General features: G+C 37.7%; 2 protein-coding genes across 14 annotated transcripts in view; one reads left to right on the top strand and one right to left on the bottom strand.

The window, feature by feature from the left end:
* Positions 1 to 9,069, bottom strand: part of LOC111925702 (uncharacterized) — a 198,231-nt gene extending 189,162 nt beyond the window's left edge. For 8 of the 12 annotated variants that reach the window (XM_086876594.1, XM_086876599.1, XM_086876601.1 and 5 more), the window contains exon 1: positions 7,115 to 7,266. In XM_086876594.1, the coding sequence (XP_086732720.1) occupies positions 7,115 to 7,185 (71 nt within the window). In that variant the 5' untranslated portion in view covers positions 7,186 to 7,266. Of the gene's footprint in view, positions 1 to 7,114; positions 7,319 to 8,581 lie in introns of those variants that run through there. The other 4 variants (XR_015283034.1, XM_086876592.1, XM_086876593.1 and 1 more) reach the window with 3 other exon arrangements.
* Positions 9,070 to 9,126: 57 nt separating this feature from the next.
* Positions 9,127 to 15,246, top strand: part of MMS22L (MMS22 like, DNA repair protein) — an 89,456-nt gene continuing 83,336 nt past the window's right edge. The window contains exons 1-3 of one of the 2 annotated variants that reach the window (XM_023922206.2): positions 9,127 to 9,386; positions 10,522 to 10,733; positions 12,789 to 12,914. In XM_023922206.2, the coding sequence (XP_023777974.2) occupies positions 10,531 to 10,733; positions 12,789 to 12,914 (329 nt within the window). In that variant the 5' untranslated portion in view covers positions 9,127 to 9,386; positions 10,522 to 10,530. Of the gene's footprint in view, positions 9,387 to 9,457; positions 9,711 to 10,521; positions 10,734 to 12,788; positions 12,915 to 15,246 lie in introns of those variants that run through there. The other variant, XM_086876577.1, reaches the window with a different exon arrangement.

Genomic DNA, 15,246 nt, shown 5'->3' with positions numbered 1-15,246 from the left:
AAACCAAACACAACCCCCACAAACTTAATAGGAAATAGTTTTATAAATATATTTTTTGTGTACGTGGGTAAAAAATAGTTTTATGACGCAGTTCAGACAGCCTTACCCCACATGAACACAAAAACGTGACCTAAAATACATAAAAAGCAAAATAAAACTAAAGAACACAATTTGAATTTGAAGGCTTCGATTCAGAGCTCTTTTCTAATAATTAGTATTTTGACAAATTTTGTTGCAAATCTTGAAATAGAGTTATAAAAAGATGTTTTATGTAAAAGATGTTTCACAGGCAGTGTATTAAATGACCCCTTCTGCAAAGTGTTTATTATTTTAAAATCAGCTCTTTCTCCACCTCCTTTCAAGAATCTCACTACACAGATGCTCAGCAGAATTCCTTTATGATGACCATTAGAAACACTTGTTAATCTCTGAACTAGCTCATAGCAACCTGTTTTTATGCATTTGCTCAAGTCCTAGAGTATCTAGGAGCCTCCCAGTGTCTTTAAACAATTCTACAATGTCACTGGTGTGCTTTAATGACATACTAAGAGACAAAACCTGCATGAAAATTCAAACTGTCCAAAGAGATTTGAACTTCAAATTCTGTGAGAGGTTTCCTTTTCTATTACACAGCTGAGGAATGGAGATGCAAGAATGAAGTGAGCTCCTGAAATCATGCAGGTGAGCTATGTAGAATGAGAAACTGTGTATGAGCCATCACCTTTGAATCATATTTGCTAATTATATCTCAGTTTCCTAAGTTGGTAAAGGAGAACTTGAGATACACACTTTCTTCCTTTCACTATATAAATATTATTGTAATATTCAGAGGGTAAAAAAATCAATATTTTCTAAATACAAAATCTTTGAAGTTATGCTAAGTATCCAATAGTCATCTGACTTTTTTTGTCAGGTTACATTGAAGCAAAGAGCAAAAAGCACTGAGAAAAGGGAGTATTTCTAAGATTGCATAAGAATGGACAAAATAGCGTGGTGTTGGAAACCACAGCTGAAGCTTATTTGAGATCCACTTTTTTGAATGATTTCTGTAATTCTCAAATGACACTGGTCAAAGCTAGCTATTTTGCTTTTTAAACACCTTTTTGTATATAAACCAAATATGGTTTACACTGAGTGCCTTTGTATGATATCCACATTTGCATCCACACAAAACATTGATCTGCTTTCTAAACTTACAGCCTCTGGACAAGTCAAGGAGAATGAGCTTTGCTGACTAGAAAAGTGGGAGCCCAGCCTTTTGTTCCAACACTAGACAGTGCAAGGTGGAGAGTGAGAGCTGGACTCAGAGAACTGCACCATTTTCAAATTAATAGCCTTCATTCAAATACTGTCTACTAAAAATCCATGCAGTGGTGGTAAAGCAAATATTCTGGTTTAAAAAAATTCTGCATCAGAAAGTGTGTGATATGGCTTAGAGTTTCCTGCTAAGCTTCATATTGGACTGCACAGTTGTGCCTTCCACTTCCCCAAGTACAGCTTCATATTTGATACTACCAACATGGTACACCAAAATGCTGATAGATCAACCACTCTCAACTAAACCTATTACTTCTGGAAAAAAATCCAAAACCCTCATTCTACAGCTGGACTGACACAATCCTTCATCTGGACCAGGAGAGTCTGTATTGTGACTTTCCTGGTCCAGGAGTGTATATGTACCACACACACCAGAAAGAATTTATGTACCTGAGAGACAAAAAGCTTTCTGAATAGTTTTATTTGACCTAGGGTCTCTCTGACGAAGTATTATATGGGAGAAGCAAAGATAGTAAACAGAGGGCATGGAACAGAAATATTTTGAGGTTAAGTTCTGTTCTGCTTGTTGGTGGCCCCTTTATTTTTCACTTTTCTTGCACCCTAACCTGTCAACTTCCCAAAATCCAGATGAAATTCTATTTTAAAGAAGTTGTTAAGAGTTGAAAAGCCTGTATTACTAGGGATTAGAAGGATGGCAGTCAAAATTATTAACTTCACACACTTTTCATATTCCTACTATTAGAAAGAGTCTAAACCCCCTTTATTTTGTCCTCTCTACAAGCACAGAAAAAACCCTTGTTTTCACTAATGATCTTGTAATCTAAATACTGCAAGGAACAAGAAATGGGATACTACAACAAAGCAATGAAAAAAAGGTATGTGTGATATGAAGATTTAAAGGACTGTTGCAAACATGTAGAAACAAAACAAGAATTTTAAGAAGGGATGCTTTGGGAATAGCAAAAGCCTCAAGAGCTTCAAAAAGAGCACTGGGAAAAGCTTAAAAAGAAAGGCTGAAAAATTAGCACACAAAAAATAAAAACTCAGGTTTAATGAGGACATGAAGTAGTTCCTGGGATGACAGTCAGTACAGAACATATGTATAGATGATAACACAGAAGAAAAGCCACTTGGAAGCAGCAAAGTGCTTTTGTATAGTGTTAAGTATTCCTACTACTATTTTTTCCAGCCTACTACAGATACAGATAAGAACTGCAAAGTTTTATGGATTTAAATTTTACAGAAGATTGATTACTTGAACTCATTCAGTATATTATGTTATTTCCAGCCTGACTTTGTAAAAAAAGCCCAAACTGGTTTATTCTATGAATATTTCTTGCTATTCTATTTTACATAATATATACATACATATATATGTATATATACATATATATACACATACACACACACACACATATATATATATTTTGGAATTCTTATTAGTGGGTCAATTATAAGGAATTTTACAGACTAGAATGCATATGTTCTACTTGTGAAATATTTCCTAGAAAGCATTAGTGAATATAAATTCATTTGAGATTTCTGTCAGATTTTCTGACTACTGTCATTCTATTGGCATACATGTTTCAGTGGCAAAACAGATAAATTTGGAATAAAAAAAATATCAATAACCTTCTTTCCACTTCCAGAAAATATTTCCTTTAGTCAACTTTCTTCTTTGTCAATCAAGTTAAAACAATGACTCAAAATGAAGACATCTTGGCATATGTATCTTTTATTCTTTCTATAATGTAGTACTCCCACTGGCTTTCATGGGAATTATGCATATGAAAAGACTGCATTATTAGGTTAGATTAAGAGAAGACATTTAGAAATACTTAACACATCATACCACTTCAGAACCTAATATTTATAGTGGTACTTAAGCCTGGAGCAATATAAACAAAAGTACAAAATACAACTCCTGGAAATGTATTATGGATGGATTTTTCTTAACTTTTTCTAATAAAATTTTACTGAGTTAAAACTATATTTCCTGCTTTTCGATATATGAACAAATAGAGAAAAATTAATCAGATTACTCCAAAAGACTTGCAATATTCCTAAATGAAAGAAATCACATGTCAGTAAAAGGGTTACATACCAAAATATGAACTAGATCTCTGTGTAACCACATTAAGGTCCTTAAAATTTTTCTTGGTCCCTATGTCTTTTTTAACATATTAAATCTGATCCTCTGTAAGCATAGCCAGTCATCTTTAACTCTTCAGACACATGCTTTCCATTTTGACTTCATAAGTGTTGCTCTCCTCCCATGCCACAACAACTCATTGATAATATGAACAGTCTTCCTCTGACCCAGGAAAGATATTGGGCCCTTCCTTTCTCTCAACTAAAATTGAATGGTTCTCTACTTTAACAGATTGGGTACACAATTGGCCCTTCCCCAGATGCATAGCTCAGATGTAGAGATAATCTTCTAGGCTAGTTAGAATGTGATAACTTTCTAAATGTTTCTTTTTCTTTTTTTTTTAACCTAAAACATACTGCTTCACAGTTAACCCTGGATGGTAATTTTTGATTGCCAATAACACTCTTGCCACTTTAGTAAAAAAGTATTCTCACCTGCCTGTAATAGTGCCTCAAATTCAGATTGTCCAATCTGACTGGAAAAGTTCAGATTTTAACTTCTAGCCACCCATCTACTTTATAACAAGGGCATTGTTATAAAATTTTGACTCTGCAACAGTACTTCTACAACTTGAAACAATCCTCTGAGGATTGAATGCTTCAGATATTCTTTACAGCTTGATACCTCACATCTGGATATCACTAATCAAGTCAGTCACAGGTACTTATCTTGTGAGATAAGGATATTGGAAACAATAACTATGAAGACTCCTGCTAAAAATCATAAATCCTTGAATTAAAGACCTGTTCAAACACACGCTGCTCCTTTTCCAGTTAGCTGTAGATACCCTAGACTGTATCCTGGGTTAACAGATGTCGTTGTACCCAACATGTACAAGTCATTGTGTTAAAATTTCCTTTGGGAAACTAGATTTTCTTAAAAACTGACAAACCACATTTCATTAAGTGAAAATAGAGAACTTACATGGCATTTGAAACCATGTCTAAGTCCAAAACACTGCATTTCAAGAAAGTAGAACTAATGAGAGTCCAGAGCACAGAAATAAGAATTAAAGGAATACAAGAAAAATATTGGGGTTTTCTTCTATTAAGTTGAAAACAAAAAACAGGGGTTGTTTAAAAGAATAACACAGTGGAAACATGACTGAGAATCTCAAATATATAAGAGTCTGGGGAAAAGAGGAAAAAAGAAATACCTGTCACTACTAACTAACAAAAGCTCATGGGTTCAACTAATTTACTTTTAGCAGATTAAGTTTAAGAAAGCACAAAAAACATTCTAATGGGAAGACTAGTGAAATCTTGGAATAGATAACTTACTTAGGTAAGTAATCATAACAAATCTTTAGACAAACAGGCAGGTGCTCACTTAAAAAGACAACTTTTATTGATTGTGGCTTTGGAGGAAGAGTGAGGGGGCACATATGACACCTTTTGGGAATAAGTTTCAATTGTATGATTCATGCTGAAGTGACTGAAGAAATGTGGCTGTGTAGTGACCCACTTGCTGTGGGATCTTGACTTGGAAGGAAAGTCTTTTTCTGGAAAAGACCAAATCAAGTTCTTCATGTATACAATCACTTGGATTCTGCTACAATCTACAAATCACCTAGTTACCTTGATTCAATCTGCAGCTTCTTAATTCAACTGTTTAATGATAACAACTTTCAGGGCTGGACTATATACAACCAATATCTGATCCAACCATAGGATACAGGATTTTGCTTGATAAGAGGAATTACTTAGTAACATGTCCCATGGCCTTGAGGCCAGACAATACTAGAAATAGCTTCTAATAACACTGAATTCCAGATGTAGACTTTGCTGAAAAACTTAAAGGAATTAGTTTTACAATATTTTTCTTTTAAAATCTAGATGTACTCCAAATTCTTGTTCTCGTATATCTGCTATTAAGTTGGGATCTTTAGTGTTTTGATTGTTTTTAATTTAAGCCCAAAACTTTACTGGCAGATCTACTATCATAATTAGAGTCACAATCCTGTACAAAGGCCACAAGCCTTTGGAGTCTTTGGAGAATCAACACTAAGTAAGGAACCTTCTCTAGTCAGTTATTTTGCTTCCAATAAAAATGTCTGATTAATGGGAGAACACAGGGCAAATGTACAGCTTGCAGTCTCCCAGATTAGCAAATAAGTATGGAAAAACTATCATTTTCCAGCTTCATTTCAATATTCCTGCCTATCATTCTATAATAAGAAGCAAGTAGAAGTAGGAAAGTTACACAGCCATACTTATTCCCTACATTTAAATCATTTGATCTAACACCAGGTAAATGATCCAAGGTATAATCAAGAAACCTGCATCAGAGTTCATCTTTTGGATGATGAGAACTAAACTATTAGAAAATAAAGTTTTTAAAACGTATAAAGACCATGACAGCTGTAATAGGTACAACAGCAATATAGCAAGTATCAGATGTTCTCAAAGTTTCTACACAGAAAAAGTAGCTCCCACTCAAAACACCGTAATTTGACTAAGTTACGAACGTCAGTGCTTCAAATAAAATCCTTTAAAATACATCTCATCTATACATGATTGCTCTCTGATGGTGTTTACTTTGCTGCCCCTTTCATAACCACTACAAAGAGGCACCAAAACGCAGCTCCGCCTCCACCCTCCGAGCAGTAAAGTTGCCAAAAACGCGGTCCCGGAGTAAAGCGAGCCCCCGGGTTGCCCATTGGGGCTGTCCGCGGCGTACTCACCATGGCGGGCTAGTTTGGAAGACTTTCTTCCCCTCCCCCTGCACCTAAGCACAATGAGGGAGAATGGAGAGCAGTTTCAGCATTAAATTTGAACTTCCCTGCTTTTGTTAGCATGAGTCACCACCTTAACATTATCTCAGCTGTAGACTTTTATCTGTGAATATCTAAGCCCTGTCTTGTGGAAAACTAATTACTGAGCCACTGAGAGGCTTCATAATGTCCTGCATTTAAGTCCTGAACATCATACATAATGCATAGGAAGCAGTCGCTGCACTCTGATTACAGAACACTGTCATTAAGAGAGCAAATTAAAGATGTGAATAATTCACTGGCTGAGCTTATTGTCAGTGCTGCATTGTGAAATTAGAATTTCTAATAAGTACTGCAATTTTTTTAACCCAATTAACACAGAGAACATCTTGAGTCTGATTAGTACAATAAAAATTATTACCTTATTCTTTTGCTTCACAACAGCCAAATTAAATACTGTACTTAATTATGCAGCATTCATCGCTTCTGTGCTAGAAATAATAATAATAAAAAATTCTCACTATCGCTTTAATAAGACTTCCAATATTTAGAGTGCAACTGAAAAATAGAGCATATGAATCTTCTGCACAATTTCTTATCACAAAGTTACTGGCTTTTTTTTTTACAGACTTTGAAAATAGGGTTTAATATCAGCAGCCGACCATGATGTCACTGCTGAAGTCTTCTCTGGAAACAAAAAGGTATTAAAAAAAATCCCACAAAACGACCCTTCTGAACAAGCTCTGAATATATATTGTGAATTAACTTTCTCTGGGTTGATGTGAAGGCAGAAAAAAAAAAACCCAAATCACTCACTGCCTTGAAATCGAATACACAAATATACAAACATAGAAACATTTATACATACACACAGACACACACACACACATATATATATAGGTTGTTTCAGAAAAGATGCTTAGGAAATATAGTAAAAAAAAAAAAAAAAGGAGCTGGATCAGCTCTCTTACCTCAGTTCCCTCTTGGCACGGGATAGATAACATCCTTTCATCCCAGAAAGGATAAAAGTCCGATTCAACATCCAGCATGTTGATTTTTCCCCACACGATGCCTGCTGCCATGTTAAATAAAGAAAATGATCACTGAGGATGCAGCTTTTGTCTCCAAATATTTGAATACTGCCTTTTAGTGACAAGGACCCCAGGAACCTTCGCACATCTGGCAGCAGTCACCACTGGCTGCAGCTGCTGCAATGGGATTTTTCCTCAACCCTATTTCATTTCCAGCTCCTTTTTCTTCCCCATCCTGAGGAAGTTTAATCACCAAGCATGGCTAGGGAAGAAAAAAAAGGAGAAAAAAAAAAAAAAAAAAAAAGGAAAGGTGGCATTGCAATCACAAGCTTTCTTGGTTCTGTCCTAGAGACAGGGACTGCAGCAACCACCTTGCATCTTTGTCTAGTTATTTTAGCATGTGCGTGCAAGAGGAGAGGAAAAAAAAAAAGACTGAAAATTATTCAGGCATAATGCAATAGACATAAAGAGACAAAAAGACAGGGAGAGAAAGAGAGGGGAAGAGAAAGAGGGAGAGTGAGGGAGGGAGAGGAAACAGAAAGACTAAGAGAGGGAGAGGGGGCTGTCAGTGCAGATAAATCTGCATATGGAAATCAGGGTTATCCTGGGTACAGTTTTATTTAACCATGATGTACTGTTTTTTTAATTAGACAGGAATTTAAAGAAGGAAATGAGAGATTCTTACAGACACAGGAGCAAATGAAGCATTTTAAATCACAGCAAAGCTTTTAGAGCAAGCTGTAGTAGCAACAGCAAAACTTTTTATAGCAACTTTCTTACTAGAAGGAAGTTTCGTGTACTGCTGCTATTTTGCACCCAAAATCCAGGCAAAACTGGAAAAGCATTCATTTTGAACCGAAATCAAACCACAATAATCCAAAATAATGCAACACTTTTTTAATAAAAGAGCCAAAAGCCACTAGGTGCACAATGTGCAGTCACAGGTTTTAGGACTTTTGCCCTGGCCACCATTCTCTGGTGATTGTCACACCCAGATGAGGCGCTGCAGTAAATGATAGGAGTGATAGCTAGCACTAAACACCTCTTCCCAAGCTTGATGAGAGGTGTGTTTGGGGATGCAAACATTATCTGATAGTCATAGGAAGCTTGGATCTGAATTTATAAGGCATCAGAAAAGACCAGGAGAACCTCATGCCTATCTCTGTGAGGGAGCATGGGAATGAGTGAACTGAGAAGGCCGAGGAGAAGGAAAATGAGGTTCAGTTGAAGTCCAGACAAGGACACCAGAGAAAGAAAGGGGACAATCGCAGTGCAAGGAACGATGTACAGGATGTTACAGGAACGATGGGGCAAAACTCTAACAGCATGTAGTGACAGAACACGGGGGAGTGGGTTCAACTTGAAACAGAGTAGGTTTAGATTAGGTATTAGGAAAAATATCTTTACTGTGACGGTGGTGAGGCACTGGAGCAAGGTGAACAGCGATGTTGTGGATGCCCCATCCCTGGAGGGGCGCCAGCAAGGCTGGATGAGTCTCTGAACACTCTGCTGTAGTTGAAGTCACCACAGGAGGTTTGGAAGTAGATGATCTTTAACGTCCCTTCCAACCCAAGCCATTCTATGATTCCATGATTCTGTGAGCACAGGCAGCTGGACAGCAGTGGCAAGATGGTGGCGTCCACATACAAGGTGGCCAGTAAGCACTTGCGCTGGCTGGCCCGCCGACGGACGCCCAGTTCAGCAGGGAAGCCCGATGGCCTGGGAGGAGCGGCGGGCGGTGCTTCGGCCTGGAGCGGGCGGGGCGGGCCGGGGAGCGGGAGGGGGTGGGCGGGGCGGGAGCAGGCGGGAGCGGCGGCGGGGCAGGCGCGCCCGTGCCGGGAAGGGGCGGAGCGGGAGGAGGAAGCGCGGCCGGGGAGGAGCGGCCGGCGGCCAATGGGCGCCTTGGCGCCTGCGCAGTGCGCGGCTGGTGGCGGCGCGCGGGCCGTACGGAAAGGGCGCGGGCGCGGAAGGGAAGCGGCGGCCCGGGCGGCGCGGCGGTCCCGCCGGAGTCCCTCGGCGGCCGGCCCGGGGCTGGCCCGGAGGGGAAGCGCCTCCGGGGAGAGGGCGGCGGCGCGGGACCGAGGCGTTGCACGTGCGGGTCGTGTTTGTGGGCGCGTCCCGGCGGCCCACCGGGCTGCTCCCGCCGCTTTGCAGCTCCTGCCCCCGGATTGCAGCCGCCTGGAAGGTTCTGCTTGGAGGACAAGGAGTTGAGGTGATTAAAGTCCTTAATTATTTCCTTTGCATCAGGGGCGTACGGAACTTGTACTCAGACAAGTACGGAACTGGTGGGGATTATGTGCGGGAAGAGCTGCCCTCTTATGTAGCTGTTCCCCCAGGGTTTTGAGTCGTGTGGGGCGATTTTCATACCCCGAACTGAGCAGGCTTTTCTTGGGGGCTCTTGTGGTTGAGAGCATTCCGTTCAGCTGTCTCTCTAGCTGTGCCAACACCGTAAGGAGGGTCCTGCTGTAAACTTGAGCGCAGAAGTCATTCTTCCCCTTCTCGCCCAGCCTCGTGCTCTGCAGGAATGTGAATGGATGTGAGAAAGTAGAACAGAAGCTGTTTTCTTCTTTCTTTCCCCCTGTGCTTATTTTTCTTAATATTACCAACCTCTATTATCAACTTCTAGCCACGGTGTATATTAGTTTCTGCAAGAACCATATCGAAATCCACCAGCAAAGTTGAAAACTTCAATTTAGGGTTTTAGTTATATTGTTTACATGTTTTTATAGGACACTCTGATGCTTGTTGCCTAGTTTTGCTCTTTCAGTATATTGTATAAAATATGAATACAATAATATTAATTGTACAGTGAACTTCTTTTGGACATGGTAGTCTTTCTTTGGTTTAGTTTCTCTTTTTTCAGATTCCTAGGTAGTTAGATTTTTCTTTTATTTTTTTTTTTAATGTTGGGAGCCTCTAATACATGATGTACTTCTGTAGGATAGCTACTCTGGTCATAAAATGAGGTGTTGCTGGAAGCAGCTTTGTAATGCATTCCTGCCTTGTGTTATAACCTACTGCTAGTCTAACCTCATCACTAATTCATTTAGAGAGCTAAACTAGAAGAAAATATACCTGTTTAGGTTTTTTTTTTTTTAGTCACTGATGTGTTGTCTTGAACAGGTTCTGTTCAATGAAGAAGATGTGGTTGCATGAAGGGGCATGACAGGGCATGTGACCACGATTATCCTTCTTGGTGGTGTATCAGCTTTTACTTCAGTGTTACTGTTGGTCAGATCTATATCCTCACTTGAACTGAAGAGTTATGTGGAGTTGTAACAATGAGAAATTTATTTGAAGAAATGCTATGAATATTTTTGTATTTATCTGTTTCTTTTCCGGGCCAGGTGAAAACAATGGAGGATGACTTTGGGGCTTCCTCTACATCCCCATTTCTCACTGAAAGCTTGGAGCTGGCAATGGAAGTGGAGAATGAGAACTCAATGGAGAATGAGAATGAGAACTCAAGGCCATCTTACTTTTCTTGCACTTTTGACAGCCAAAACAGAGGGAGAAAGTTGTCTGCAGAGTCTTATTTAGCAAGTGGGTCTCTTAAGAGGTATGGGATTTTTTTTGATTACAAATATAAAAGCCTTCTAGTATGTTCTTTCCTCTCATGTTTGGTGCCTTTGAATGCTGACAGTTTTCCAAAACAGTTTGTTCTTCATCTCTTCTGATCCTGAAATCGACTTGGTCATACCAAATTGGGAAGGGCTTTTGTATTTATAAACAGCTTTGAATGGTGCTCTAGATGCACTTCTTAGCTTTCTGAACTTACTTTCAAAGTACAGTAAAGGACATTTACAAACCTTTTAGGATAATTCAAAACTGGCCTGTTGGGCAGCAGCAGCTGAGATCACTTAAATTTCTGAGGAGGCCTTAGCACTGCTCTTCCCAGTCATGTACTCTATTAAATGCTGGTCATTTTTCTCTCTTTCTACTCTGCCTGGCTTCCCTGAATTGCTGGGGCCCTAGTAACTTTAAGATCATCTTTCTCAAAGCTTCACCCTGCATGCGTTCTGGATTTAAGTTTCTGAAGTCATAGGCATAGCAAATAAGGATTTTCTGTGAGATTTTAAAATGTTACTTTGGTTTAGTTGTTATCTACCTTATTTTCTGTCATTCAGCTTAGTTTTCTGTGCTGTTTTCTCATATTACAGGGATTGTCTTTTTTTTCCTACAAAAGCCTGATCTTTCTGTCCTCCTGCTAGGCTTAGTATTTTGTGTTGTTACTTCTTTTTCCCCGTGGTGTTTGCTGTAAAGGCTTAAGGGGGGTTCCACTGCACCTCCCCCTTTCTCTGCCTTATTTATCATATGTTTTAGTTGTATCAGAGCATGGTCATTCAATTTTTTGTCAAGTAGATGATTGAGGGATCCTGTGTCTGCATGAATATATCAGTAGTGAAATTAAAAGTCACTTGACGAACTTGTATGTAAACAGGTTTCCCAGTCACTATAGTTACAGATATATATTTTTTTTTATATATATATATATATATATATATATATATATGTATAAAAAACCCTCTGTTCTTCTACTGTGTATTTGTGTTGTCTACCTGGATTGCAAAGTCCTAGAAAATCCTCCATGTTAGAGACTCTGTCTTTGTTGCTTGGAACTGGAGTAGCTGGATTTAATTGCTAGAGGCTTCAAAAGAGTCCAGTGTTCAAGAAGTTACCAAGTGAACTAAGGTGTTATGGGAGGTTGAGCCAGTTATTCTCTTTTTGCCTCTAAGAATGAGAAATAGTGTTCAAGCAGAATATTAATTCGGTGTGTAATGTAATGTAACTAAGTGCTTGCCTAGTATATATTTTAAAACAAAAATATTTTTTACATATTAGAGAATTGAGCTTCATCTGTGTGGGATTATTTTATGAAAGGCAGGGGGAAAATTCTGAAATAATCTACTGTGCTGTCATGCAGTTTGCTGTGATGTTTTTTTAATGCATGTTAATGAAACATTTTTTTTATTTGCACAGTTATAATGTTTCAACAATACAGGTATCTGCTTTTCTCCACTTGGAGTAAAATAATAATTCTGGTGTTAATTTTTCTTTAGCAAGAGCAAAGGTTAATTTCGGCCTAGTGTTGCTGAAGTTATAATGACAAGGTCCCATTTTGACTCTCATCTTTTCATCTGCCTAAAAGTGTGCTTTTAGCAGTGTGTTCAGTGTAAATATTATTAAATGTATGTAAATGAACAAATACATGTTATAGCATTAGTTACTAGGTATGTAGTGTGCCTTGAGACAGATCCCAAGCATACAGAGCAGTGTGTTACCCTACAAGCAGCCTCTTCTCTTCACAGTCTATATGTTACGTCTCAGCCCTTTTGTAAGCATGATTTACTTACTGTTAATTTTTGTTTCCAAAATATACTTTGACCTGTGACTGTATCCTGTTTTTATGATTTTGAAGCTAGCAGTTGTCATATTTTATATATCATATTGCTCTAAAAGGTTGCTCTATAGAGTTGTCTCTGAGACATCTGTCATGTATATGTTGCTGATATATTGAGAAAGTATATTGATGGTGCATAAGCCAGCTGTAGATATTGTACTCAATAGGTTTATTACTGGAAAATGTATGAATGTTGTTGGCTCTGTTTTGCAGGGTTTTGCTGAGACTAGATCCTTCCCCAAATGACTATGAAGAAAATACAGTGGAGTTGTTTGGCTTTCAGTGGGTTACTGAAATGGCTTTAGTTGAATCCTGTGAATTTCTCTTTGGATTACTTAGGTATGATAACATTGTATTTTATAATGAATCCACATGTGTAATTATATCTACTGTAAGGGCATAATTTTTCACATTTCACAAACTTTTCACATTTCTAAAAGTAACATCATAAAAGACTGTGGGCTATGCAGTGCATCTAGATTATTACTGTCTGTTTAATGCTCTAGTAAGTGATGGATAAGACACAGATGGAATTGCAGGAAGAAGTACATTGTGTCACGGATTCTCAATATTATGTGACTTATTATTAAGTTTCTAAGTAGTGTGATGAATATCTTAGGCATCACCAGATAAAAAAAAATTAAGTTTAGTTATTACAACAGAGTGTTGGGGTTAATTTAGAAGACTCTAGCTTCAGAATTATATGAATAGACTATGTAAGATTTCCTTGAATGAGATTGTGCTGTGCTATCTATATAATTGAAGTTGTCTTTTGAAGATTTTTAGTCATTTTTTGTGCATAAAGGAAAGTGGAGGTTAAAAATCAAATACTATAAATGCTGGATGCAGTGCTTTCTTCAATTGTTTGGATTAGGATAGCTTCAGCAATCTCTTCAGATACAGTTACTCAGTGTTTGACTAATTCAATGTAGATGCTTAATCTGGTCAATGCAAATACACAGATCACTGATAATCCTCTTTGCTACTGATAATCCTCAGGATGTACAGCACATACAGAGAGTGGATGGGAGAGGAGCTTTTGTATGATTTTGCAAATATATGTGATGTATTCCATTGCTCCTTTCATTGCAGTGGATGCTTCCATCCCTTTAGGGTATGTCCAAGGGCATGATGTGCAACATGATTAATAGGGTCTGTCTTATTGGAATATGGTGATATAGATGACTGGAAGTGTATTAAAACCACTATTATTTAGCTTTGCTTGTTTGATGCAAGCTTTGACCTCACTGTATTTTTAAAAAAACCCTAAAGTGATAAAGGGGGAGATAGGAGTATAATTAAGTTAAAAGTTGCAGCATTTAGTCTGATTTTATAACTGTTCATTAGCATAAAATCACTGGGCAGTGACACAGGAATGTTGAATTAAATGGCTATTTTTAAAGTTTTGTTTTTTTTCCTGTAATGTAAATTGCTCGGTAATTGTAATAGACATGAACATAAGGCATAATGTATTTTATTGTGGTTTTTAACTTATTCATTCTTTAAAACCTACTGACCTGATAGAAATAATGGATTTCAGCTAGCTCTTGGCTGAGTGGTTGGTTGCTAAGTTGTCTTTTGGCGTGACAAGTCCCTCTGCAAAGGGAGATGTCTCTGCAAAGACATTAAGCTCATTTTTTCAGTCATAAAATGGAATAGTTTCAGTTATAGACCAGTTGACAACTCCTTTTTCCCTTGTGGAAATTGAATATGTTAAGTACAAGTTACAATAGTTTTTGAGGATAGGTTGTCTGTAAATAGTTAAATTTATGAAGTACAGTTCATATCTATGTTTAAATACATGCTTACAGAAAGCTAATCTCTTTTAATGTCTGAGATTATACTTAATATTGTAATTAAAAGTATTTACAGTTTTTAAATATTGTAATAAATAATAGTATACTGCAGAACTGCAAGTTAAGAGTTATTGCATAGTACAAGGTCTTACGGGTTTTCATGTGATAGAAGTGTGAGTCAAAGTGATTGAGACTATGTAACCATTTAAGTGGGTATATTCAGATAATGTCTTTGATTAATAAACAGAATTACCAGTTTAACTGTCAAAATGTGTATTTACAAATCAAATGATTTAATGATTAACAGCCACGAGGATCAGTCCTTGAGGTACAAATGCAAATTGAAGTTAAAACAATTTATTTAAATAGTAGTATTTTTGTTATGTTTCTTGTGCCCAGTTTGTGCTTTAATTTTATCAGCCCACTGTATTCTGTCTTTGTCAAGTCACTGGAGAGTATTTTTCTTTTTTTTTTTTTTTCCTTTGTGGTTCCTCTCTGGTACCTTCCTTCTCCAAACTCCAGTCTCAACAGCCCTGTTTGATAAAGCCCTCCTGCTTCAGACTTCCTTCCTTTTTACATAATTACAATCCTTGAAAAATCCAGGCAGAAATTCAGCTTGGATTTCAAAACAAAAAAACAAAAAACCTCTAGAACCCATGTAAATGATGGTAGTGTAGCTGACATGACCTTATCCAAGAAAGCAAGAGAGTGCTAAGGGAGATCATTTTACTGTATGTTTGCACTATAATATGCAAGATAAAACCTGTAGTTTTGTGTCTTTTAGATGCTTCTTGTGTCTTTTAAATTCTTCCTACTTTTCAGTGTTTTTTTTATAGGAATATTTGATTTGTGTTAGATCCAAGTAGCCTATTTTA

The sequence above is a fragment of the Cyanistes caeruleus genome, chromosome 2 (genome assembly GCF_971803275.1).
Source record: "Cyanistes caeruleus chromosome 2, bCyaCae1.hap1.1, whole genome shotgun sequence".
NCBI classification, from domain to species: domain Eukaryota; kingdom Metazoa; phylum Chordata; class Aves; order Passeriformes; family Paridae; genus Cyanistes; species Cyanistes caeruleus.
Note: the sequence above shows the minus strand (reverse complement) of the source record. Positions and strands in the feature narration are given on the sequence as shown.